Source organism: Amblyraja radiata, chromosome 23, assembly GCF_010909765.2.
Source record: "Amblyraja radiata isolate CabotCenter1 chromosome 23, sAmbRad1.1.pri, whole genome shotgun sequence".
Taxonomy (NCBI): Eukaryota; Metazoa; Chordata; class Chondrichthyes; order Rajiformes; family Rajidae; genus Amblyraja; species Amblyraja radiata.
In genome coordinates this window covers 20,611,966-20,639,959 of record NC_045978.1, presented here as the reverse complement: position 1 = coordinate 20,639,959, position 27,994 = coordinate 20,611,966, and the positions used below count along the sequence as shown (strand labels likewise).

The window sequence follows — 27,994 nt, the reverse complement described above, 5'->3', positions numbered from 1 at the left end:
GTCTGTAGTTTCCTGGATGTTCTTTTTTTTTTCTTTTAGAAAAGATAGGAGCATCATCTTCCTCTTTTTGGATGATTTGTTGGGCCTTCAGGTTAATTGAACACATCCGTTTTAAAATCAAGAAACAGTTTACCCAACAAATTCAAAGGCAACCTTGATGACATGAATAACCACAAATCTCTAGAACAGCCTCTGGGTTTCTTCTCCTGTAAAATACCCTGACTTGCTTAGTAAAATCAAGGCAAAAATCCATTTAGCATCTCTGCAGCCTGTGCAGCATGCATCATGCCTGATCCAAATTTAGGGGTCATACTCCATTTTTCTTCATCTCTAAAATAAATCTGTAAAAAAAAACCTGTCACATTAAATTCTAATTTGATTATGCCAATCCAAAGCTAGTAGGTACTGATTCAGTCTCATTCATTGCCATTTTCCATCATGAACTTAAATATTTTCCACACCAATCGTTTAGGAGTCAAGTGTGCTTTTAATCTTAATACCTTTGCTTTGTAACAAATGCACTGATGCTCTGAATTGGCTCAGAATTTCCTCAAGATTTAGCACATTGGTTTTAAAATTTGGTGATTCTGTTTCCAGCTTTTGTAACTGCTTTAATTTATGTCAGTCATGAAACAGTCAACCTAATTCTTAAACAGACACAAATGCTGGAGTAACTCAGCCGGTCAGGCAGCATCTCAGGATTTTCTCCAGTTTCAGCCTGACCCGCTGAGTTATTCTAGTATTTGTGTCTATCTTCAATGTAAATCAGCATCTGCAGTTCCTCCCTGCACAACCTAATTCTAGAAATGCATTTCTTGTTTAATTGGTGGAGATATTATAATTTTTAAATTCCTGATAAGCAGATAATTCTAACTATTTGCCCCTTATTAGACATTTTGCTCAGCTCACCTACAGTTTCAGGGTTTTTGTTGAGATTGGGGGTGGGACAAGAATTAATCAGATTATCCTAAATAATTATTTAATTCTGAACAATCTATTAATTCTACCTAAAACAACGGTCTTCTCTTCACATGCCCTTTCCTTTACCACAACACCAGCGATAGTTCCACTATAAATGGCATTTATGAATAAGGCAGAATGCTGACAATTTCAGGAGATTGTAGTGAAGAATTTCAATTGAATTATTTCGTACCAAACATCAAAATTTTAACTTCTCACAAAAGACATCAATTGAAATTTGATGCAGATGCTAATGCGAGTAAATCATGGCAAATGCTCTTATTTAAATACTTAAATGGGAACATGCTGGAATATTATTGCTATTATGAATCCCACTAAGAAATCTGCAGGAATACATTATTTTTTAAATTGATGATTCTGCCTATTGAACCAATTATATATTTTATGCAAAAAGATTAGTTATTGATTCCAATTTGTTACCACTGCAACATGTAAAATATATATGGCAGGAAGGAGGGAGGAGAAAGGTGGGGGGGGGGGGGGGGGGGAGAAAGCGGGAAGGAGAAAGGCAAGAAAGGGAGATAGAAGATGGAAAGAGGGGAGAAAGGTGGGAAGGGTAGATAGAGAGAGCTGCATGGAAGAGCGCAGAACAGAAAAAATGATAAATAACAAGTTAAAGGAACATGTTCAATATTACGCTTCATGCTGTAGGTCAAGAGCATATGAATGGAATACTAATAAATGAGATCTCAAAACTCTCATTCTCTCTTGAAATCACTCCTTCTTATTCTCTTCTTTTCAGATGTTGTTTAAACCCACTCTTCTGACAAACTGATCACCCATGTTTTCAGCCTTGAATTTGGGTTAATATCAGACTAATTATCTTTCTATTCAGTACTTTTAACAAACCTCAAATGGCAAATATGGGCCGATGAGAAAAAATTTGTTCCTTCAAATAAGTGATAATGACAATGCTTACATTGAAATTATCACTATTACATGGAACCTCAATTTAGTTAGAAATCTGCTGACAAACAAGATTAAGTACAGTCATACACCCTAGTTGTTAGTCTCATGTTTTTCCATGATCATACATCAAGGGTTTTACCTTTAATTCATGGGCATTAACACCTCAGATGACCTGTCCATCCAGCACATAGCTGTAATCATGAAGATGACACACCACCATCACTACTTTTGTGAGGTTTAAAGAGATTTACCATGCCATCGAATACTCCAATACATTTCTACAGATGCATTGTAGAAAGAATCCTGACTGGTTGCATCATGGCCTGGTATGGAAATTCCGACACAGGAACACAAGAGGCTGCAGACAGTGGTGAACTCGGCCCAGCCCATCACAGGCACTGCCCATCCCATCATCAAGAGCATCGACATGAGGTGTTGCCTCAAGAAGGCAGCATCTATTATCAAAGATGCCCACCATCAGGGCCATGCCCTCTTCTCGTTGCTACTGCCGGGCAGGAGGTACAGAAGCCCGAAGTCCCACACCACCAGGTTTGGTGCAGGTGCTTTCCTACAAACATCAGTTCTTGATGTGACCCACACAACCCTAATCCTCATTCAGCAATAGAACACTACAGATCAATTCTTGTACTACCAGGGACTTGTTTTCTAATTGCGTTTTTGCATAAACACTTTGTTACATAGTCTGTATCATTTCGCCATCTTGGATAATTTATGTAGAATTTAGGTTGTGTGCTGTCCAAGTATGCACCTGTGCTGCTGCAAGGTCTTGAACTGTATCTGTATCTCACCACACTTGTGTATATGATAATAAAGACTTCACTTACTTACAGGTTACTTAATTAGAAAGATCATAACAGCCTTATCATCATGATCATCCATGTTTTTGGTCCCCATGATGCCTAGCAGGGGTATTGGCGATGTTTCGCCCAGATCTTGGCTCTGTGCCAGCCTGTAATTTCAAGTTATCACCTCTACCAGGGAAGGCGATAGGCCCGAAATCCTGACACATGTTACTGAGGCCCAGTCACTCCCTTCTTCTGTGAGATTTTGATTTCACATGGAATCGCTTTGTTCATTGATTCTTTCCTTTCATTACTTGTAGCTGGAATACATTTGAAAGCTCCATTGTTGCTGCAATTCAAAGCTCCTGAATTCAATTTTGATGTACTTTCTAAACATGTTGATATCACCTTAGTGTTGCTGGATCTGAACCAGCAGACAACAGCATTTGAGAAAGCACTGGATTATGAATTGAGACCGTCCCAAATGTCGATGATACTGGTCTGGACACTGCTTTTAATTAAAAAAATTCATCCCTTTTAATCTATTTTTGTTTTGAGGAATATCCCAAAGCTTGGGCATCAGAATACTGCTGGAAGTTGAAAGATCACAGAACAGGTAATGATACAATAGTAAAAAAAAGAACCTTTACTGCTGCTTTGATACAAGGATAAGATTAAGAAGAGTTTTCATCCAAGGCAAGAACATTCCTCAATTGGGGAATAGTGAATAACTGATGATTGCATCACTGACAAATAAATATTGGCACATTGGCGCTTGCAAACATGGGTATAGAAACGCAAGGACTTGCTGAGATTGTGTAATTGGTTGAAAGTGAGCGACAGTTACAGCAATACATTGCTTTGCAAGAAAGCTGCCAAGAGTGTTATTACCAGAGAAGCTGCTTCACCTTGTACGCCATGTCAGTAACTAGGGATAAATGAGTAGGAAAAGTATTGTGCAAATGATAGCTGCTTGCTTTCCTGTATTGACAACTTTTTAGAGTTCATTTCAAACTTTATACGTACATCAGCATCTGACATGGGTGGTGCCTCCTCCATATCAACTTCATGTGTGTTCGCTGCCCGGGAGGCTGTTCCTTTGGTTTCACGCTGCAATCTTTCCTGTGCCTGTGAAACAACATCAAAATATATCAATACTCTCATCACACTGAAAGCACTATTGGATCAACGGCAGGATTAACCATAAACGTAGGTTTGATATTTATCAAGCCTAATGTGTTCAGTTTTGTGAAAACTCAGAATAAGGCGGATGCTGCACATCTGAAAACAGAAATGGGTGACAATACTCAGCTAGTCAGAATGCATGTGTGGCATTGGAACTAATGATAAATCACTGATCTGAACTTCAGGAGTTTCCTTCCATACTACTCAGCACTGAACATTTTTTTTATTTTCAATGAATTTGGTTAATTCAGACTGAATGAGAAATACTGCTTATCCTAACTCTGGTAAATAACACTCTTATTCCAAAGTTGCCACTCCACTGCAGTCCATATTAACTTGTTCACCAATTCTTATATCAAAGTGATATACATCATGCAGGGGTACAATTAACACTGTGAAATTCCAGCTTCACCTACTTCCTACTTCATCCCTTTTAATCTATTTTTGTTTTGAGGAATATCCCAAGATTTGGGCTACTGATCCTCTCCCAGCACAATTCTTGTGGAAAATAAGTCATTAATTAATCCAGAAATAAAATCAATAATGCCGACTATGAAACGTCACCCACTAATCTCCTTACCCAGTCTAGTCTTTGCAAGACTTCAAACCCATGTGGCCCTCAAAAGAATCAACATTTACTGAAACATTTAAAAAATCACTCACTTCAGTGGTAATTAGGACTAGGCAATAAATGTTCGCCTACTCAGTGACATTTACATTGTGTGAATGATTAAATAAAATTACACATGTATTTTATTTGGAATACTTAATTTCCATTTTAGACAATGTAATTTTGAAACGTTTTTGTTTCAGATTTTCCAATAATTCCCGAGTCAATTTCAATTCAAATCTGTACAGCTTTGTGTCTATTTTCACTATGTTCCAAACAGAAAAATAATCTCTCCATTGGAGTTATTCCCTTTCTTCTATCCATCCCTCCTCCAATTTCCCTATAGCTTGATAGAAACTCTTTTTCAGTTCAGGCAAAATATATTCAAATTGACAAGTATGCTTCTCTATCCACAGATGCTGCTTGACTGGCTGAGTATTTCCAGCATTTTCCATTTATGCTTCCAAAACTTGAAGAAACACAGCTTCTAAATCACATTATTTAGTTATAGAATCATCAATCACTGCAGCCACAAGTTACCATTTCCATAGTTATGGAGAAGGATAGGACTTGGCTCACAAGGTCCTAAAATATGGTACGGCCGATTTCGGAGGCATTAGGCAGGAATTGCAAGAGTTGATGGGGGAGAGACTATTTGCAGATAAGGAGACGAAAGGCAAGAGGAAGAAGTGGAGACACTTTTAAGAAGTCAGACAACGTTTAATAACGTTTGGCGGGCATTTTACATTACCGGTCGGTTTTCCTTGGTCCTGAAAACTCCAATGAGTCAATTAAAATGCCGGGTCAGTGAAGGAGATTGCCTACGGCTGCCCTCGACTGCCTGTAACTAAATAGCGACCCCACTCCACTACAAGTTAAAAAGAACCATGCCAGCCATTTTTACTCGCAGAAAATTTTTCAACATGGTGAAAAGATTTCCGCGACCTAACTGCGGGAACTTCCCTCGAGCATGAAGGAGAGTTCCAGTGACCTCATAGGACCTCCTAGGACCACGTGTCGACCATGCTGCGAGTTTGAGTTGAGGGAAAACTCTTCTAAACTCGCAGATTAGGTCGCCGCAGTGGGACAGCCCCTTAAGGAATTGAGGCATAGAAGTTGTGATATCTTAAGATTGGATACGAATTAGCAGGGAAGATATTAACAGTTCAAAAGCACATTAAGGCAGATACATCTCCATGGCACTGATCAAGTGCATCCTCAGACCTTGTGGGAAGCTAGGGAGGAAACTGATGGCCCTTGGAGAGATTTTGCATCATCTTCAGACACGGATAAAGTTCCAGAAGACGGGTGGCTATTGCTGTGCCATTATTTAAGAAGAGTTGCAAGGACAAACCAGGGAACTATAGGCCGGTTGATGTCCGAAGGAAAGTTGGTGGAGGCGATTTTTAGGGATAAGAACTAACACCATTTAGTTTCAGAGATGCTGCGTGGAAACAGGTCCTTTGGCCACCGCGCCCGCGCTGACCAATGATCACCCATACTTTAGTTCAATCCTACACACTAGGGACAATTTACAGAAGCCAATGCCTGCAATTTACAGAAGCCTGCACGTGTTTGGAATGTGGGAGGAAACCAGAGCATCTGGAGAAAACCCATGCAGTCACAGAGAGAACGTGCAAACTCCACAGACAGCACCCAGTCAGGACCGAACAGGGTCTCTGACGTTGTAAGGCAGCAATTCTACTGCTGCGCTATTGTGCCACATTGGTTAGTCAGTATTTGATCAGTAGAATTCCTGTCACAGTAATATTCTTAAAACATGTGTTCTAAAACAGATCGAGTAACTTTCTCTCTCGTCACTAGGGATTCTACAATAACGCACACATTGTATTTTTGTACTAAGCTTCTTGTGGGATGCCTCATCAGCCACCTTTAAATTTAATTATGTCTGTACACAACAGCTACTGTATCAAAATTTAAACTAGATTTGACCCATAGCTTTGTTTAATTACTGCTGATTATCCCATGCATCTCTTAATCTTCCGTTCTTTGATCTTGAATTATTACCATTTCTAAATATCTGCTCATTAGTAAAAAGAGACTGAGACTATTATACATCTATAGAATTGTTACATGGGCAGCCCTTGGGCATAATTTGCATATAGAAAGATTTGAAACTTAACAAGAATCAGATCTCTTTTTTGGTTTGCAGTATATGCAAAGATATTTATACCAATAATACATGGAATACAAGAATGACGCCAGATTTTTCTCAATATTTAATATTCCACAATAACCACCAAATATATAAAGGCATTATAATATTTTGAATAAATAAACAGGAGTCATCTTTTTTGGTACCTTGATTTTCAATCCAACTTTTCAATCAGATCATAACTGCTTTGTACCTCCATTCCATTGCCATCTGATAATGCCGTTGTGGGCGGCACAGCGGTAGAGTTGCTGCCTTACAGCGTTTGCAGTGCCGCAGACCCGTGTTTGATCAGAGATGCTGCCTACTGAGTTACTCCAGAATTTTGTCATTCATGTGTTTACAGAGTAGTCTTTAAACACTGAAGTACTTATTAAGGTGTAGTTCCAATGGCTGTTTCCCACATTGTTTATATATCTGCATGCGCAGTAGAAATCATTATAGCTCGATAGCTCCAATGAGAAACGAGATCATACTTGAATGTGAAATAAAATTATACCCAAAGCAAACAATTCACCAATAATACTGATACACCACATACTTACCAAAGCAGATTAACTGCACCAACATGTATAAAACTAAAATGGACCCCAGACCAGGATTATGAGCTCAGATACTCACAGTTCTGCTCTCCTGTTCTCCCCAAACTGCCAGTTCCTTTGATTCTATTTCTTCAGGACTCATACGTACCAAATGGAAAGGAACAATCTCTTCTCGTACAACACGCCGAAAGAGTCCCTACAAAAAAAAGTGAAAGAAAAAACAATGAATGGAGCTGATAATTAGGTAATGTACAAATATACACACGCAATGCAGGTGGTCTTGCATCAAATGCATAAAACAAGCGTCAATTTCACCGCAGAAGCGCAAAAAATACCTGGTTCCTGGGGTTCTTCAAATTGAACATAATACTCCGGTATCTGCTCTTGTACTTGCTGTGAGTGTCTTGGAACAGGGTGAAAAGCTCTTTTTCAACATTCACTGCTATCTTTCCTATTGTGTCTTCAGTTACACGAAGATCGTCACAATCATTCACCCTAGTTGTACAAGCATAAATAAATGTGGTCATTACCGTGGTAACCTGGACAAAAGAGTACACATCAAGAGAAAAGACCATGCTTGGCACATACAGAGTTTAATAGTGAATAAGACTGATCCATTGGGCACAATCTAAAGATGCACAAGCTTCAACTGAGACACCAGTAACCCATGGACAGCAACTAAAATATTTTATCAATTCCCTGATTGTTTGTTGGTCACAGGTACAAATATTACTGTTATATTGTTTACCCTGTAACCCAGAGCTATAAATTAGGGATTTGGATACAGGAGTTTAAAAAAAAACTGTCTTTGCTAAATTTAAATTGGATTTAAAAGTTTGCATTATTTATAATGCCTATGAAGGAACTATGCATCGCAGATTAAAATTAAGTAATTGCCTATGAAGTGATTTACTTTGGTAGGAAGAATAATATTTTAACAAGGGTACAGGCAAAGAAATGGGAGACAAAAATGTTGAGAAGATGGCAGGACAAATTAACTGCTAAAATCCACCTAGAGTCTTCAGCTCTGGAAATGGAGACGCAAGACAGATGTGGGAATTCCCCTACTCTCACATCACTGGCTAAACTTCAGTTAAAATCACTGTACTCAATTTACTTTAGGATTGAAGTTAAAATATTTAAGATGGACAGAAAATGTACAAGAAAAGGCATCGGGGCGAGGGACTTCATTCACATGGAGAATAGAGAAAACAAACGTTTGACAAACATAATTTGACTAAAGCTTATATTAATAAGCAGGAGAAACAGTAGTATGCTAATTGCCAGACTATCATACTTAGGCAGAAATCAGTCATTTAAATTTGCTGCTCATATATGCTGAAGGTTGAAGGGAAAATTTTAAAACTGAACCCCAAGCACGGACAGTAAATCTCAAACTGAAACTCACTCCAAATTGAGGTTGGAAATTAGTAAATCACAACCTATTTAAAGATGGCACACTAATACAAGTACACTGGCAAGCCTGGTTCATCCCTATTAACAATTCCATATATCATAAACAATCCCGTCTTAAATTTCTCACCTTTTACAAAGGATCTCCTTTAACGAGCGTCGGATGTTTTGGCGGATCTGAGAGTTGGATAACTGATTGGTGTTTTTCACAACAGGGTTTGACTGTTGCTTATCCCCTGATCTTTTTGCCAGAGACTGTTCACTTAGATGCACTGACTGTTTTGCTGTGGGAGCAGAATGCTTCATTGGTATTCGGTATGAAGACTGCTGCTTAGACAAAATTGGATACTTCGATGAAACTTGCAACTTAGATAAAATTGTCTGTTTGGACAAAGCCTTATGTTTAGAAACAGCAAGTTGTTGAGTTGCAGAAATAGGTCGTTTAGTTACAGCACGATGCTCCACTGTATTGACTGACTGTTTCACTGTTGTAATTGATGGTTTAGAGGACGTAGCTTGCACACTTGCATTGGGTTGTTCATCCACTGAAGCAGAATTGGTTCTCTTGTCAGCTGAGCCCTCTTGTTGAACTATTAAAGAAAATATATTTTTCCAAAGTGAAAAGTCTTGTGATGTTCAATTTTCTTGATACAAAACTAATACATCTTCATCAAAATGCATTTCAATTTAACAAGCAAAAAACTCGCAGATATGCATTTGAGCTGAATAAAATATGGGAAACAAAAACTATAGTTTCGGCAATTCAGTCTGGAAGCATCAATGATGTGGCTTTATTCATTTGGCCTTGCATCATTCACAAAGTCGACTTGCTTCATCTACCAGCAAGTTATATTCAGCTAATTCAGCTCATTGAGATTAAAAACTATTTCAGGTCTTTAGTATTTAACCTTACAATTAGTTAACCCTGCACACAACCAGTTAGCACTAATAAAAGGTTGATCTCTCAACATGGTCTTCTACAGTTCTACAAATACATTTGCATCCTGGAATTGTCTAAAGGAGCCAGAAGCATACAGTGGGGTAAACTAACATGACAAAAAGCAAAACAAAAAAATTAGTTAACTGTAATTACTATATATTTTCTAGCCAGTAGTTGATCAGGATATTTTTTTATTGAGTACACACTGAAATAACGCATGTTCTCAAACAGGTATAAAAAAATCAATCCCATAAACTGCTAATGAATTCCAGTTTGGCTTCAAATTAACAACTGTAAGACAGACTTAAAATACAGAGTTCAAACTCTGAACTAAATAGCAAAATACAGCACAGCTAATAATTTACAAGTTATTACAGCTGTATGTAGAAATTTGGATTCTTGTAAGCTGTTGAAAAGTGAATTCTTAACCAGAATTCATCTCAATTACTAGTGTGTACTCAATTACTAGTTTTACAAAAGTTGCAAATATAAAAAAAAATTTAAATGTTTAAAATAAAAAATAAAAATTTAAAAATTGGAAAATCTATGTTGGTATCTAAAATTGTTCACTTTGCGGCCTTCTCCACAAGAGCCTTGTGTTCTACTGAGCATTTATGGAAATCTCTTTCCATTTATATTAGAATGTGCGAAAGCTTAATGGTATAAATTCTCTTCTGACCTGAGAGGAACAATGTCTCGCAATTGCTTCCATGCTATCTATTACAATTCTTGGTAGGAAACTCAAAATGTCTCATAGACCCATCCTACAAAAGTAACCAATTATAATGAACTTGTTCTAAACTGCATGAAAAACAACTGCTGGTTAACTTTTGAAGTCGCCATTATTTTTCATTTCCCTTGGTGAATAACATGGATTGTATATTTTTCCAGCAGATTATGTATGTTGCATCATATTAGTGAGTTTATGTTCATTGGGGATTGAAAACATTGAAGTCCACCAAGATACTAAATTGAAATAACTGAAATGTGTGTTTTTCAGCTTTGTGCAGTCCCACAGAACAAATCCAGCATATGAACAGGTTTAGTTCCAGTTACTTGGGATTCATTATCTTTGTTTTTGGAATGTAATATTTGTTTTAAATTTCTGTTAACCACTTAATTATCACTAAATTCATTCTTCTCAATGTAATGGAATTTTTTGGAAAAGCATTGCAAAATTAATAATAATAACGGTTGACCAAAACTAAAGCCCCTGTCCCACTTTCACGACCTAATTCGCGACCTCTGCCAAGTTTGCCCTTGACTCGTACTCGCAGCATGGTCGCCCAGAGGTAGTAGGTCTTCCTCATGTTCGTGAGTGGTCTCCACATACTCGTGGCATCAAGTAGGTCGCGGTGTTTTTTCTAGCCTGATAAAAAATGTCCACGAGTTTAAAAAAAGGTTGGCATGGAAAAAATCGATACTTTTTACTCGTAGATAGGTCGTGATGCTAGTCGTAGGTGGTCGGAGGCAGTCAAAAGTAATAGCTCCGGGGTGAAAAAAGGTCAGTAGAGAAAAAAAAAGGTTATTTAAGCAGCAGAACGTTACATCTGTCATTCCAAGGCATGTTCATTCATAGCTGAAGAGTTTTTTGGAGAGGAGACTTGTGTTTTAGAGATGGCACCAAAAAGCAGCGCAGGGAGAGGGTACAAACCTAAAAAAAAAAACGGCCATGCAGGTGTTGCCCACTCAAGAGGAGTGGCAGGTGATAGTGCAGGAGGAGGTAGCCCTGTATGAGACCCATGGAGGAGACCAGGGTGGTAATATATGTCTCCACCACCACCCCATCCTTCACTGCCTCATTTGAAGGCAGCAAAGCAACCCTTTCTCCTGTGTCTGACACAGCATCAGAGGCAGATGCCCCATTGGTGGTGAGGGAGGGCTGGAGGAAGGTTATACCCTACACCTTCATCAGGCAGCAGGAGGGGGACCTTAAAGAATGGTTCCAGCAGAATGCCATCCTGTACGAACAGGAAAATGAGGGGTACAGGGACAAGAATGGCATGCTTGCCATCCACTGCCTCACATGTGTGCTTAAAGTTCCATCTTTTGTCAAAGCCCAGCACCACTCTCTTCCAGTCATCTGGTGTACTGGGACAGTCCATCACATCATCTCTTCACCCATTGAGACCTCTTCTAGTGCTTCCTCTTCACCCTTGCTATTCCCCTTCTGCCTTTCTTAAAAAGCTGCTGAAGCAAAAGGACTACTGCAAACAGCAGTAAAACGTACAAGGTCGAAGCCAGTCTTCAACATAGTCGAAGGAGGTCTTCAACATAGTCGTGGTAGGTCGTAGACATAGTCGTAGGAGGTCGTAGACAGTCGTGGAAGGCCGTAGGTCGTAGGTTACCTCGACCTTGATTTTTTTTTTAGGTCGTTTAAGGTCGTAAATTAGGTTGTGAAAGTGGGACAGACTCTTTGGAACAATGCTTGTAAAAACAATGCGAATTGCTGTTGGCATTATTCTTACAAGCATTGCTTCAGTTAAGCTTGTAACTGATCAGTTGCACATCAACCTCAAAGTGTAATGCAGAATGCAAGTTATTGCACAGAAAATGCATGTAATTAAGACAACAGGAACTTTTAATAACAAATCTGGCATATGTTTAACAGAACAATGCATCTGGATTACTATGAACACAAACTAACATGTCCCTGGGAAAATGTAAAAAGAAACAGCTTCACTTTATCTGGTGTCAAAATAAGAAACAAGGCCAAGATTGAGTGCATTTCATGATACTCTCCCCAAGCTGACCCCAACCACCCTGAAGTTCAATACAAGTGTATTGAACTGATAAATCAGTATTAAGTTCAGATCCTGGATGCTTCGCATCATTACTGTACCTCGATACACCTGACAATAAACTAAACTGAACTTCTTCACTATTGGCATGACTATTTGTTGTAGTGCAATGTTTTGATACCTACCTTCCTCAGATTGACATTACATTCTCATCCATCAAGTGTCAAGTATCATTGCAGGTGACCTCAATGCACAATCTCAGTTGAATACATGGAACGGCAGCATTGTCAGGCCTATTGCCTTTCAGGTGCTTTGCCTTTACCCTACTTGATAAAAGATTCCAAGGTGCTATTTGAAATAGAATGAGAGCAGTGATTAACCAGTTATTTACCTAGCTGTGGGGAATTCTCATAAATTCATGGGAATCCTTGACCATTTAAATGGGCAAGGCCAGGCGACTGGCAAGTGCACGCAGAAGCCAAACACAAACAGCACGATTCACAATACCCATCCATATGGCCAAGCTCAACTTGCACGTTAATCTGCAGACACTGAAGAACTTGGTAATCATATTAGAATGCACAAAACTGCAGTGAAAGTCATTCTTGACTGCAATATCAATGGATTACATAAACACTCCAGCCTGCATCAAATAGCTCAAGTGGAGATGGTCGAGAGCTTCATGTTCCTAGGTATAACCATCACCAACAATCTGTCCTGGTCCGACGACATTGACATTATGACCAAGAAAGTACACCAATACCTCTTCAGATGAAGACTGCTGCGAGTTGAGAGTTGTGGGCACAGCCCAGTCCATCACACAAACTAGACTGACCCCATTGACTCCACTTGTACTTCACGCTGCATCGGGAAAGCAGCCAACATAATCAAGGTCCACCCACCTTGGTAATTCTCCCCTCCCCTCGGGCAGAAAATACAAAATCTGGAAAGCACGTACATGATTCAAGAAAAGTTCTTCCCTGCTGTTATCAGATTAGTCGTATGCCAAGGATATATTCCTGATCTCCCAATCTACCTCGCTGTGGCCCTTGCACTTTCTCGGTCGCTGTTACCAGTTTATTTTCACTTTTATATTACCTGCTATACACTAATGTCCTAAAGTTTTTCCACTGTATATCAGTACTTCTGACAATAGGAAACCAATACCATTGGGAGCGGGAGGAAGGGAGTAGTAGTGGTGAAAGGTTACCATGATAGACACAAGTTGAAGTGAGCCGTTATCTTACGAAGTGGTGTAAGAGGCTCGAGATGCTGAGTGGACTACTCCAACTATAATTTTCATATATTGCTCTGACGTCAAAGCTGTAAAGCACTCCAGAACAAACTAGACATGAAAAGTGGGATATCAATGCTCATTCTTCTTGTTTCTTCACATTCGATGTTTCATTCAAGTTGCATATTTTTTTTAAATTAATGTGCTGTTAAAAAAAAATGGTCACTGAAAAATAATTAAAACCAGCAGATGATGATTCTGGTCTGGACCATTCTCCATACTAATTTAAACCAGGTTACTCGAGCAATGCAGCTTGTCCCAAACCTTTGATGTAAGTAGAAGATGTACCAATCTACTGTAAGCAACAGCTAATTACAGCATTTCATGTTTCTACCTGAAAAAGCATTAAAAATTATTCTGCATCAGTGCAGCATCACAATAATATCTAATTTTGCAATAATCTATTTTTGCTATCAACTTTTATGTTTTTTTAATTATGAGGAGCTACTATCTTTTTTTCCAGGGTATGGGAGTCTAATATTAGAGGTAATGGATTTAAGGTGAGAGGATGTGAAGGGCATGTTTTTCCACAGAATATGGGTATAAGGAGCAAGCTGCTAAAGGAAGCCATAGAGGTGGGTAAAATTACATTTGCTATGACACTCAAAATTGAACTTAGGTTCATCCTTTTTCCATTGATTATCCTTGAGGTGTTTCTACTTGATTGGAATCCACTAGTGGTAAATTAAATTGATTAGACATGATTTGGAAAGGCACACACCTGTCTATATAGGGTCCCACAGTTAACAGTGCATGTCAGAGCAAAAACCAAGCCATGAAGACGAAGGAATTGTCCATAGACCTTCGAGACAGGATTGTGTCGAGACACAGATCTGGGGAAGGATATAAAACAATTTCTGCACCATTGCAGATCCCGAAGAGCACAATGGCCACGTCATTCTTAAATGGAAGAACTTTGAAGCCACCAGGACTCTTCATAGAGCTGGCCGTTCGACCAAACTGAGCAGTTGTGGGAGAAGGGCCTTGGTCAGGGAGGTGACCAAGAGCCCGATGTTCACTCTGACAGAGCTCCAGAGTTCCTCTGTGGAGATGGGAGAACTTTCCAGAAGGACAACTATATCTGCAGAATTCCACCAATCAGGCCTTTATGGTAGAGTGGCCAGACAGAAGCCACTCCCCAGTAAAAGGCACATGACAGCCAGCTTGGAGTTTGCCAAAAGGCATGAGAAACAAGATTCTCTGGTCTGATGAAACCAAGATTGAACTCTTTGGCCTGAATGCCAAGCATCACGTCTGGAGGAAACCAGGCAAAGCTCATCACCTGGCCAATACCATACCATCATGCTGTGCGGATGTTTTTCAGCGGTAGGAACTGGGAGACTAGTCAAGATCGAAGGGAAAGATGAACGGATCGAAGTACAGAGATCCTTGATGAAAACCTCATCCAGAACATTCTGGACCTGAGTGCGCCATAGGTCCACTTCCCAACAGGACAACAACCCCAAGCACACAGCCAAGACAACGTTGGAGTGGTTTTGTGACAAGTCTGTGAATGTCCTTGAGTGGCCCAGCCAGAACCCGGACTTGAACCCGATCGAACATCTCTGGAGGGACCTGAAAATAGCTATGTATCGATGCTCCCCATCCAACCTACAGAGCTTGAGAGGATCTGTAGAGAAGAATGGGAGAAATTACCCAAATACAGGTGTGCCAAGCTTGTAGCATCATACCCAAGAAAACTTGAGGCTGTAATCGCTGCCAAAGGTGCCTCAACAAAGTTCTGAGTAAAGGGTCTGAATACTTATGTAAATATATTTCAGTTATTTATTTTTAATTACTTTGCAAAAAATTCCAAAACACCTGTTTTTGCTTCTTCATTCTGGGGTATTGTGTGTAGATTGATGATAAAAAAATAATAATAATCCGTTTAAAATAAGGCTGTAACACAACAAAATGTGGAAAAAGTGAAGGGGTTTGAATACTTTCTGAATGCACTATGTATGGAGATTTGTCTGGTTAATCGGGAACATTATAAAAACTTCCAGAATATGGATTATGATATCAATTGTAAGAGAATCACATATTCTAATTACATAAATACTATTTTGTGGAAGGGAGCACCTTCCAGACAAGAGATTGGCAAAACAAATCTGATCCATCCAAAGAAGGGCCCTGACCCAAAACGCCACCTATCCATATTCTCCAGAGATGCTGCCTGACCCACTGAGTTACACCAACACATTTAAATTAAAAAAAATACACAAGTACTGAATTATGATCAAACAAGCATGATACTTTTAGGAATTAATCAGATGCTTTCAGATAGTGGGAACAATAATTCATATTATGGGAATTTAGCTTTATTTCCAATTCAAATAAAACATATAATTGTGTTGTTACCAAATTGTAATAAAGTTTTGTAGTCTAATTTCTACTTCAGTCAACCGACCTTTAAAAAAAAATAATAATAATTCACCAATTTACTCTGCACTATTTATTGACAAACCAAACACACACATCCTCAGTTTTAATGACTTTGTGTGGTATAACCATGGGTTCTTCAGCTCCTTTCCCATCTATTCATTATAAAGAGTTCAAGCTGACCACCTACAGTTGTCGATAAATGCACAGAAGTGTCTTTCAGAATTATTTAATCGATGGGCAACAGCAAGATTATCCAGTAGGATCACTAATTTTTGATTAAAAAGTTTAAAATATATAAAATTCTTGCCCCTAATAATTGAGCATCAGACTCAAGAGTCACATTATCAGTCAGAAATATTTAATCATTGTAAAATGTCCAGATTTTTGTCGATGACGACCATCTGGGAAGAACTGCTTTGTGCTAATATTTTAAATCAAAGCATTGCACTAAAACTCCGGCAGTATGTGGCAAGTTCCAGCTAGAATGGAGGGGAAAAATCTTGTGTACAGTAGTTATGCACAACAAACCTTTCAGATTTCAGGCAGTGCAGAGCTCTCAGTGATTTGGCCGACATTCACTCTTCACCCATTATAAATAAAACAAAATCAGATTTTGCTAATGATTGAACCTATTCCTATCTCTGGATATTGTTGTCGCAGAATATCTATCTAATTGTAGCAAAGGTTAGTTACTGGATGTGTAAGACTGAGACTAATACTACATTTAAATGTCAATAGATATTTAATGTAACTTGTTTTCAAAATGCCAGAGGTAATAAACCTTTCATTATCATGACAAAACAGCTGCTAGTTGTGTAGCAACTAATCATAACATTGTCTGAATTTCAACACAATTTATCAATTGCCAAGGTCCAGACACAAAATGCTGGAGTAACTCAGCGGGACAGGCAGCATCTCTGGAGGGAAGGAATGGGTGACGTTTCGGGTCGAGACCCTTCTTCAGATTATCAATTGCCAAGATCTTTAATATATTTTATACAGCTGTTTAGAAATGTATTTTCCAATGGCATGGAAGGGAATTGGTCGAAAATTTCATCATCTGCCATTTATCATTACTGGATGTCTCAAAGTATTTCAGTCAACAAAGTACTTGTGTGTACAGTACAAGACTGTGCACAGTTCTGGATCCTGAAAAGAATATGAGTATTGGAGACAGTCCAGAAAAATTGACTAGGCTAATTCTTGGGATGAGAGGACTGGGCATGCTTTCACTAATGGCTAAAAGTTGAATCTAAATTCTTTCAAGTTTGAAAGAATTAATGACCTTATTAAAACGGACTGGAGCCTAAAGTGACATTACATGGTAGAGAAGTTTCCATAAATGGGGTAATCTTGACCAAGGATATAGATACAAGGGTGGCCATTTAAATCTGAAGCGTGTAGATATTTCTTCTTGCAGAGGGTGGTGAATTTTGCCTCCTGGAGGGTTGAGAGGCGAGAACACTGGACGTATTACAACTGGGACTTGAAAATGGTGCCAAACTCGTGACATTGTATACTGTATTAGTGTACTACTGCTAAACATTTGAACAGTATCCGATATGCTTATCTAATATGTATTTAAGTGCCTATGTATTATGATACGTACTGATCTGTATACAAAAATGAATCTCACTGTACCTCAGTATATGTGACAAATAAAGTGCCATACCATACCATATTTAAAAGGTAGGTGGATACATTTTTGAAAGACTGGTGAAGGGCTGTGAGGAACAGGCGCAGTGGAGAAGTTGAGACCTGGGGCAAATGACCCATGATTTTATTGAATGGCGATGTAGGTTTAGGGAGCTGGTGACCTACTCCTGTTTCCTTGAATTTTGCATTTGTTGATTTAAATACGATCACTGCTGTACAGCAAAAAACAGCAACAATTTGCAGTCCAATAAAGGTAAAATAATTTTTTTTTAAATTTCAGGATATTGAAGGATAAACATTGCCCAGCAATTTGGATGCATTCCTTTTTTTCCTCTGAGCCAATCCACATTATGGACAAATTAGCTCAATTTAACAACCGATTTGGAAGAAGGCACCTCTGGAATACATGCACACCTCAGATTTGAACTCAAGAACAAAAGTACAATACAGAAGATACCAGCTGCAAAGCAAATTTACATCAATGGAGTGGTTAATCTGAATCTTCATTAATTACTAAACAAGACTGAATCAGTCTCAATTATCATTTAATTTATCTGATATTTTAACTTTTTGCTAAGTAGAGAAGTATCACAGTTTTACAATCACTCAGCAAGCCCTGGGCAGAATATAATTTATTAGACAATTTGCATTCACTCAGAATTTCTCAATAATAGGGAGCCATTGCACATACCGCAGTAATATTGCTTAAGTTCTGTCACAGAGCAGAGTTGGTAGACTATTCCATTCTAGGACATGGTATTCTAAGAGTTGGTAGAGTATTCCATTCATGGACATTGTGTCTACCATTCCATTCTAGGACATGGGTTTGAATTCAGGTCTAATTGATTGAATGATTGATGAAACTAAAATATGTTAGGGTGACTTTTACTGTCCAAATTAAAATCTAAAATGGAAATCTCAATCTATTTTAGCAAGAGCCTTTCAAGAACCTTATCGATAATGAATATAGTTTTTTTTAAACCACTGACCAACAATACATATTTATAGAAGTTAAAATGGCCAATTTCATCAACTCCTTTAAGTGCTGAATTTGACTCAAACTGATTATTATCATAATCATTAACTTTAGGCAGATATAAAAATAATGTCCAGTAGTGGTACCCCATTCAGAGAGCAGGTTATGCCCATTTCCATACAATGGTCACAGATAGCACCACATTAAAAACAGAACCTTTGCCTCTCTTATTGAAGAATATTCTATATATTTAAGACACTGTACTTCCTTCTCAACAAAGACCCTCCAGCTGACTTGGTGAAGCACATATCCAGAGAAGATCCTTCTCACCTGCTCATTTCTTCAGGGATGCCACAGAACATTGCAAGGAAGTTGCTTATGAAATCTGAAGTACTTCCAATGTAGCTATGAAGAGCTAGAGGTCCTGTTAATTCTGATGGAAGGTCATAATTCTGAAAAATTCTGTTTTTCTTTCTAAAATGCTACTCAACGTGAAACTGATGTTGTCCCAACCTAGTGATTTTGAAGCTATTGGAGTTATTAAAATAGTAAATACATCCAACATTACAGAGCAGTCAACTCCAAAAAGATAATCCTAACCTTAAGAAGTAATTCATTAAACCAGATTTAATTGCAATTCAAAACAGGCTATTGCACAAGGTGAAATAAAAACATAAAATGCAGGAAGGGCAAGTGAGTCAAGCAACATATGAAGAGAAAAATATAACATTTCATGTCCAGGATCCTTAATCTGAAATTTACCAGGTCTCTGGCCAGAAACATTAATTGTTTCTTTTCACAGATGCTGCCTGACACCTCCTGAGCGCTTTCAATACTTTCTGCTTTTATTTCTGAACTCCACCAACTGCAGTGTTGTTCAGTCAAAATATGTTGATTTAAGCTTTATGTAGATGCAGGGGAATGTTTTAGAGCGAAAAAAGATGAAATCCTTCTATTGATGAAAACACTTATTATTTAACAATATAAGCAGGAATGAAATCAATTCCAAAAATTTGAATGCAATTCATTTCACATTTCTCACACCCAAGGATGTTCCCTATAAAAACACACAGATGGATGCTGCAAGACTTGTTCTAAAGATGAGGTAATGTTCTGTAAAGAATTACTAATTCAGTTTTACATTGCCTAACTGTACAACATGTTAGCATCAAGCATGCTTGTCGGGAGTTACGGGCTGTGTTTTGATGCCACAGTCCCAGAACGATTGAATTGCAGTGTCATTTGGGTTGTCCAAGGTGCATGTATGAAGAACATTCTTTGTAACAATGGGAACAACTGACTTGCTCACACTTGAACAAGCGTGGCATGTTTCTATTATGCTTTGAATTAATATTTATGGTCTTTTTAATTCCTTTCATGAACTCCTAGTCCTTTTTTTTGTGTTTTGTAACTCAAAATGGTAGGAAGGAATGGGTTAAGCACTTGACTGTTCAGTTACGGCACTTCTGAAATGGTATAGATTTCACAGATAATTGTTCCTCTAAATATGAATGTAAATTAGGGTCAGGTGCAAACTACTTAGACAGAGCCATACCACCTGAAAATAGTCCTTCAGTCCAACTTGCTCATGCTGACCAAGATGCCACATCTACACCAGTTTCACCTGCCCCAGGGTAGCCCAAATCCCTCTAAACCTTTCCGATCAACATAACCAAATGTCTTAAATATCGTTATTGTACCTGCCTCAACAACCTCCTCTGGCAGCTCGAACCATATGCCTCAACAACCTCCTCTGGCAGCTTGTGTATTTGCCACAAACAAGTTCTCCAAATATTTAAATTTTGATTTCTACCACAATTATTCCAAATTTATTCATAACTGTTTGTAAACAAGCAAGAGGGTTTGCAAATGGAAAACACTACAATACTTCAAGACGACAAAGAATCTGGGAGAATGGGCAGAAATAAAGTATTGTTCCATACCATCTGTAGAACAGCGTTTTTAAAATCATGGTGAGGAAGTGGCGTCTGGTTGCCAGGAAAGCATTTGCACTCACAGGTTAATCTTCCCACTTTAAAGAGCAGTTAAAAGCAAATGTGCAAGGCAAAGTAAAGTCCACAGGTTTAACACAGGTTATGTGATATTATGGCAATCCAATAACCCAAGTAACTTTTATTGAACTCACTTTATTTATTGCTATTCTGCTATGGATCTTAAAGGAATTGGACATTTTCTACATTGATCAATTTTTAGGAATTATGCCCACCCTAACAATTATGGCTAGAAGCAAGGCTTCACCTAGTTTTCTTAATGGGTAGATTTTAATTTAATTCTGATTAGAAGTTCGGAGGTCATCAAGAGTCAAGAAATACTGCAACAAGGTGTAATTGCCGAAGGTAGCAAGTACTGTTGCATTTTCAAAAGTGGTGTAATAATTAAAATGAGGATTAAGAACCTAGTCGAACAGTGATTAAACTTAGCATGATTTTTCTAAAGCATGGTAAGGGAATTGACCTTGTGAGCAATAGACATATCACCGATGCTACAGGCAGTCTAGCTAAGGCGTGAGAAAGCATCCTCCATTCAGCATCATCCGCAGTTGTTGACCACAGTAGAGTGTGACCACAATGAGTAAAGTTAAGAGTAGAAAAAGCTTAAGACAAAAACTTTTACATGTTTAACTTTATAAAAACAGCATTTAAAATGCAACTATTCCAATTTATGTGAACCAAGTTCTTAGAATAAGCGCACTTACTTGTTATGACAGAGGAGATGGCCATGTGGTCCAATTGGTCATGCTAACTCCCAGCAATCTCGTCAATTCACCTCTCCTTATTTCCAGGCTCTCCTCTAACTATTCTGTCACACAAATATCAGTCCTACTTTTGATTTATTTTACATTTACCTATATCACAGGATGATTTATTGGAATTGATTAACCTTCCCACACATCTTTGGAATGTGGAAGTTAACCCACACGGCGCCACAGGGAAAATGTGCAAACTAAACAGAGACAGCGCATGAGCAGGATTGCACCAGGTGCCTGGAACTGAGAAACAGCAGCAGTACTGCTGCGTCACTGTATCAACCTTCAGACATAAAAAGCCTACAATATTTTGGATATCTTGGTCCATAAAATGCTATTCAATTCCATATTAGGTAGAAAAAAGGTTTCAAAAGTAACGAAAAGAGAGTAATTGCAATTTATATAATTAATCGTTCTGTCTACTCTAGCATAAGCATATTTAAAATTGTCAATGATCTTACTGACTGCATGAATGGAAAAAAAATCACCATCATTTGAAGCACGTATTAGTCACATATCTGGAGTAAGAAGCAAGAGTTGAGAAATCCTTTTTCTTCTTCTTCTTGGAGTGCAACTATGTCGTCTTCCAGCTGTACATTTGTAAAATAACAGAACTTTGCCCAGTTTGTTCTCACAAGCTTACAGATACTCTCAAAAGCAAAACATTATTCAGTTATTCTTGAGACACAACAGATTCTACTGTAGTTCTTATACTGTATATTATACAGTACTGTTAGGACAGGTTGCTGTAGAAATGTAGCAAATTCTCCTCACTTCCCTACAAAAAAAGTCTCCACAAAGGTGACTTTTCTGAATCTATATACTTATAAAAGTGTGTGTGTGTGTGTGCGCGCGTGTGTGCCTTTTTAGCAAAATCGCTGAAATTTTTACCGAATCTTACATTTTTCCGGTCGTCTCGAAAATCAGGCTCCTTCAGATTTCATGCTATGTTTCGCAAATTATTGATGATTAAAGTTTTTTTTTTTAAAGCCAAAAACAGCTTCTGAGAGTCTTCCAGCAGCTTCCAGTGATGTCACAATGCCATCTCAAAGTCCACTAATAACAATGGGCTCTCATTTACACAAGCTGCCGAGTGCGACAATGACATCACATTGGGACTTTGCCAACGGTAGCGGCAGCAACAGGGAGAGAGGGAGGGGAAAGAGGCTTTGGGGGAACTGGTGGTTGGTGGAAACGGGTTACGTTGCAGGGAATTGGTGAGTGATGGAATATTGCGTTGGGGGTTGCCAACGGTTAATGGCAGCGGCAGTTTGAAAGGGGGGGGCTCGAGTCAAAAGTCAAGTCTATTTATTGACTCATAGATTGATTGGCGTTTTTACAAAAAAACTCTAGAACTTTCCTCCGACGCTGCCTGCAACCCACCCCCCCCCCCCCCCCCCGCCCGCTCCACACGTCGAGTCCACGCTGCCCCCATCCCCTCACCCCTTCCCCGCCTCACCGAACGTGGGGGCGATTGATTGCCTCCATAAATTCCATAATTTTCCTTGTGGGGGGTGATTGGCGGGGGCGCCTGTCTCACGGGTGAGCGCTGACACCGCACCCCCTCACCCCCCCTCTCACCGCGTTGGGACTTGGACTATTATATCCCAATATCCGAAAGTTAACCATTCCATTACCGTATTTAAAGTAAATGTGCGACCCCACTCTAATAGGAATTCAAGGAGTAACTTTTTCACACAAAGGGTGGTGGGTGTATGGAAAAAGCTGCCAGAGGAGGTAGTTGAGGCTGGGGCTATCCCATCGTTTAAGAAACAGCTAGACAGGTACATGGATAAGACAGGTTTGTAGGGATAATAGACCAAGCTCAGGGACTAGTGTAGCTGGGACATTGTTGGCTGTGTGGGCGAGTTGGACCAAAGGGCCTGTTTCCACACTGTATCGCTCTATGACTATGACACTATTAAATTTTACTGAGCAGAATTAAAAACATGAAAATATTTCAGTTCCATCCTTATTTTTTAAGCACTGTTTAAAGCATGTTCCTGTTGTCATCTCAAAGGACCACACCATCCAGCATTTAAAGATACGAATGTTGATTTCCAACTGACTAAAAAGTGAAGATTTCACTGGATACTTCCACGTTAATGCCAGCCTCCCAAAGACTGAACCTTTTTCTACTGCATGGTGTGATACATAAGTGAAAAGCAAACTTGTTTTAAACTTTTTGTCAGAAATCAAGTGTTTGGACAAAATTCTCATGTTAGTTTCCTCTTAGTGACAGATAAGGTATGGTCCTTAACATGGATGTGACTTCACATTGCTTGTTATTAAAGAAATACATAAGAAATTTGCCATACAAAATAACAGCTGAAGAAATATATTTGGGAAGTATGGACCAATCAGACAGATCAGAGTTGGAAATACACCTGAGACGAGAAGAACTGCCTATGTGGTACATGAAGACATCTATATAATATTAAAACTCTGTGGCTGCTGGCTGGCTGTGTTTCTGCCTGACTTGTGGGTGCCAGCCTTTGATTCGTTGCTACGCCAACACCAGACCCACAAACGCCCAGATTTTTTCCATTTCGGTAGATTTCACTTTTCATTCCAAGTATCCACTCCTCATTAAATTTTGTCGTGTTTATGTACACATTTTTAATAAAATCCTTCTCCCCCCCACCACTCACTCATTTTGTCGCCTCCTGCTGGCCAGCGACCATAACGGCTGCTGGCGCCCGCCTCTCTCCTCAAAGACGCCATTTAAAAACAGCCGCACTGCTGAGTGCTCGAATCTTCAGTTGGAGGACCACGTCTCCCGAGGGGGCTACAGGTAGGGGACGGCTGCGGTGGGGGAGCAGACCCAACGGGTCTGCACTTGGTCTAGTCTTCAATATATTGACATGGGTCAGGCAAATTATAGCACAGTAATAACATTGCGTGTCAAGTAGTGAAATAATAGGCCTTGAAATTCCAATGTTTTTGCTTCATCAGGTGAGTTTAAGGAAGATGTAAAATAACATCCAATTGTACGTTACTTATGAGAACTGCTTCTAAGTATTTAGAGTGTGCAAGTAATGAATGAGATGATAAATGGCACTTAGGAGCTATTTGTGCACCTAATGACCATCGTGACCGATATTTGCTTGATTCATTTAAAATCTAAAATTTAAGACATTAGATGTGAAACACAATATTTTTAACTATTATGAATCCTCTTAACCAGTCTAACTGAACCACCACCACCTCACCTGCAGCTGACAGTTGAAGTACAGAAATAAAAGTTATAATGTACATCGACCCATTGTTCCCAATTAAACTCTGAATAATACTTGCCAAATCTCCAGCAGGTTTGTGAAGATTTATGTTCACTTATAATTGGAACTGTCATTCTAATCTCATTATACCGATTTCCCCCCCCACAAGCCCTTTAGCTACTTTGTATCAGCACCACTGGCAAGTCAGGTAACATAAAGCAAAATTCAAGACGACAACACTTACAATTTAAACTTGGAACTACATTACCTCTGATGAAATGCTGCCCATCTCTGCGAATGAAGAGCACCTGTTCATATTTTGGAGCAAATATATTCTGACTTCGTCCTGCATAATCTAACTTGTTCTTGCCCACATAATGCAATACAGTCACCCCTACTCCATGAAAGCAATCTTTTTTTTTTTTTAATTACTTGTGTGACCTGGCTTCTCAAAAATGAATTTAATTGGACATACTAAATAGAAGTACTGATGAATATGACCTTTGAAATGGGAATTTGAAACAGAATATAATATTGCTTCAACTACCAAATGAGGGGCAGAGGAAGACCCCTTGCACCTTTGTCATGGTGCTATGTAATGACACAACATCGCAATTTTCCACCTGTGCTGCAAAGGCCAGGTCATTCCATATCAAAGGCTCATGAAGAATCGGTCTTGGTCATCTGGGATGCTCCACAGCAGACAGATACAATTGTCCCCAATGTATAAGAGTTGTTTCATACCAACCTGTTGATCAGCAATTATCTTGCTATGTCACTAATTGTTTCCACCAGGTATTCCGTAGAAATACGTATACATGCTGTGGTCATGAGAAGTTCACGGTATTCAGCAATTACTAGTGCAATTAAATTCAATTACTATGAAAGGTTAACGAAAGATTCAAGATATTAACTGAGCAAGTGACTTGGTATATTTTTAATCTCATTAAAAATCTGGCAGGTCCACCCTCAAAGGCTCTTAGTTAATGTGCTGAAACTTCAGTGGATAAACACAAAATGCTTCAATGTGCTACTGCACTAAATACCACGAAACAGCACACACTGGGACAAAATTTAGTGAAAACTAATCATAGGTGTGTTGTTTCCTCACAGAAGAGTAAATTAAAGTATAATTTAAATACCACATTTTCATACAACTCCTGCCGTATGCTAATGGATAGGGACATGACAAAGATCTTTAAGTAGGTTCTGTGCTGGGTCTGCAAGAACAAGAAAATGATATAGCACAGATATTCTTGGAAGAAAAATATTTGGTCAGGGAGTAGAAATTAACGCGACTTCTCCAGCCCGTGTCGCGGGGTTGGAACGACCTGGAGCGGGGTCATACATCACCCGGCACGGCTTCATGGCCGTGGGACTCACCATCGCACGCTGGGGCTCCGACCTTGTACTTTCAGACCGGGAGCGGGGCCGTAAATCGCCCCGCGCGGCCTAAAATGGCCGTGGGACTTATCATCACCCGCCTGGGGCTTGGACATCGGGAGAGACATGGAGAGCAGGGGAGAGAAAAGACTTTGCCTCCATCACAGTGGGTTCACTGTGATGGATGTTTGTGTGAACTTAATTGTGTGTATGTCTGTAGGACATTGTCTTTGTTTGTATGGCTGTGGAAACAAAATTTCGTTTGAGTCTCACTGGGGCTCAAATGACAATAAATTGTATTGTATTGTATTGTAGAAATGGGGCAATTTAATATAAAATGAAAAGATGAACTCAAAGACTGAGTTCATATGAGACATTCAAAAATGTTTAGCCTTTCACTAATGCAGGTTTCAATTACTGGCTAGAAGGAATTTTCTTTTTGCAAGGGGGGGGGGAAATAAAGTAAATAAATGTTGAAAATTACGGTATGATACATACACGATTCGTAAAAAACGGAAGTTGATATCACATTCTTTTCTGGTTTAGCAGCGTTGTAATTATGATCAATCGTCCATGTCCCTGCACCAGTGCTCGATACAGTTTCCTTTAGTGATGGCATGGGGTTCTTATGGACTAATACTACCGATTTCTTGGTCGGCATTTCCATTGTATTTAGTTCTTCGGATTTGTGTGGACCAGCTGTAAGTGGTTTCAAACTCGCCTGCAACAACAATAGTTTAACGTTACAATGTAATAACCTTCCTGCATACCTTCTTCAAATCAGTTATTCATTTAAACTGGCTTCTAAATGTTAATTTAAAGTAAACATTTTTCATTTTGCAAAAAGTTGAGTTATACAGCATGGAAACAGGCTCTTTGGCCCAACTTGTCCAAGGCAACCAAGATGCCCCATCTAAGCTCTTTGACTACACTTGGTCTGTATACCTCTAAACCTTTCCTATCAATATACATACTCAGGTGTCTTCTAAATGTTTTTTATTGTACCTACCTCGACTAACTTCTCTGGCAGCTCATTCCATATACACCTCGAAAAGATCACCCCCTCAGAAATCAAAGGTACAAATGGACATAGGTGTGCTGATGCAGGTTATGTGCAGGTTGAATCAGTATTAAGGAAGGCAAATGCAATGCTAGCATTCATTTCCTGAGAAATAGAATATAAAAGCAGGGATGTAATGTGAAGGCTTTAAAGGGCTCTGGCCAGACTGTGAGCACCATATCTGACTAGGGATGTGCTGGTGTTGGAGACAGTCCAGAAGAGGTTCATGAGAATGATCCCGGGAATGGTTAGGTTATTGTATGAGCATTTGATGGTTCTGGGTCTGTACTCACTGGAATTTAAGAATGAAGGGGGAATCCCATTGAAACTTACCGAATAATAAAACGCCTGGATAGGGTGGATGTGGAGAGGATGTTCCCACTAGTGGGAGAATCTAGGACCAGAGTGCACAACCTCAGAAAAAAAGGACTTACCTTTGGAAAGGAGATAGAGCAATTTCTTTAGTCGGAGTGTGGTGAATCTGTGGAACTCATTGCCACAGATGGCTGCGGAGAATAAGTCTGGGTATTTTTAAAGTGGAGATTGGTATGTTTTTGATTAGTACGGGAGTCAACGGTTGTGGGCAGAAGACGGTAGAATGGGGTTGAGAGGGAAAGATAGATCAGCCATAATTGAATGGTAGAATAAACTCGATGGGCTGAACTGCTTAATTCCACTCCTATGACTTATGGACACGACTTGGAAATCTTCTCTGCACGCTTTCCAATTTAATGACATCCTTTCGATAGTAGCGTGACCAAAACTAAACACAGTACTCCAGGTGTGGTCTCATCAACGTGTTGTACAACTCTTAACATAATAACCCAACTTCTATTTTAAATATCCTGTCAATGAAGGATAGTGTACCAAAGCACTCTGCACCACCGTATATCTACATCTGATGCCATTTTCAGGGAACTATGTAACTGTACTCCTAGATCCCACTGCTCTACACTAC

General features: G+C 39.1%; 1 protein-coding gene across 8 annotated transcripts in view; it reads right to left on the bottom strand.

Moving 5' to 3' along the window:
- Positions 1-27,994, bottom strand: part of dido1 (death inducer-obliterator 1) — a 112,178-nt gene that overhangs the window by 31,457 nt on the left and 52,727 nt on the right. For all 8 annotated transcript variants that reach the window (XM_033041695.1, XM_033041696.1, XM_033041702.1 and 5 more), the window contains 5 exons: positions 26,475-26,697; positions 8,747-9,206; positions 7,539-7,698; positions 7,283-7,399; positions 3,720-3,821 (listed from right to left, as the gene is read on the bottom strand). In XM_033041695.1, coding sequence (XP_032897586.1) covers positions 3,720-3,821; positions 7,283-7,399; positions 7,539-7,698; positions 8,747-9,206; positions 26,475-26,697 — 1,062 coding nt within the window. The remainder of the gene's footprint in view (positions 1-3,719; positions 3,822-7,282; positions 7,400-7,538; positions 7,699-8,746; positions 9,207-26,474; positions 26,698-27,994) is intronic.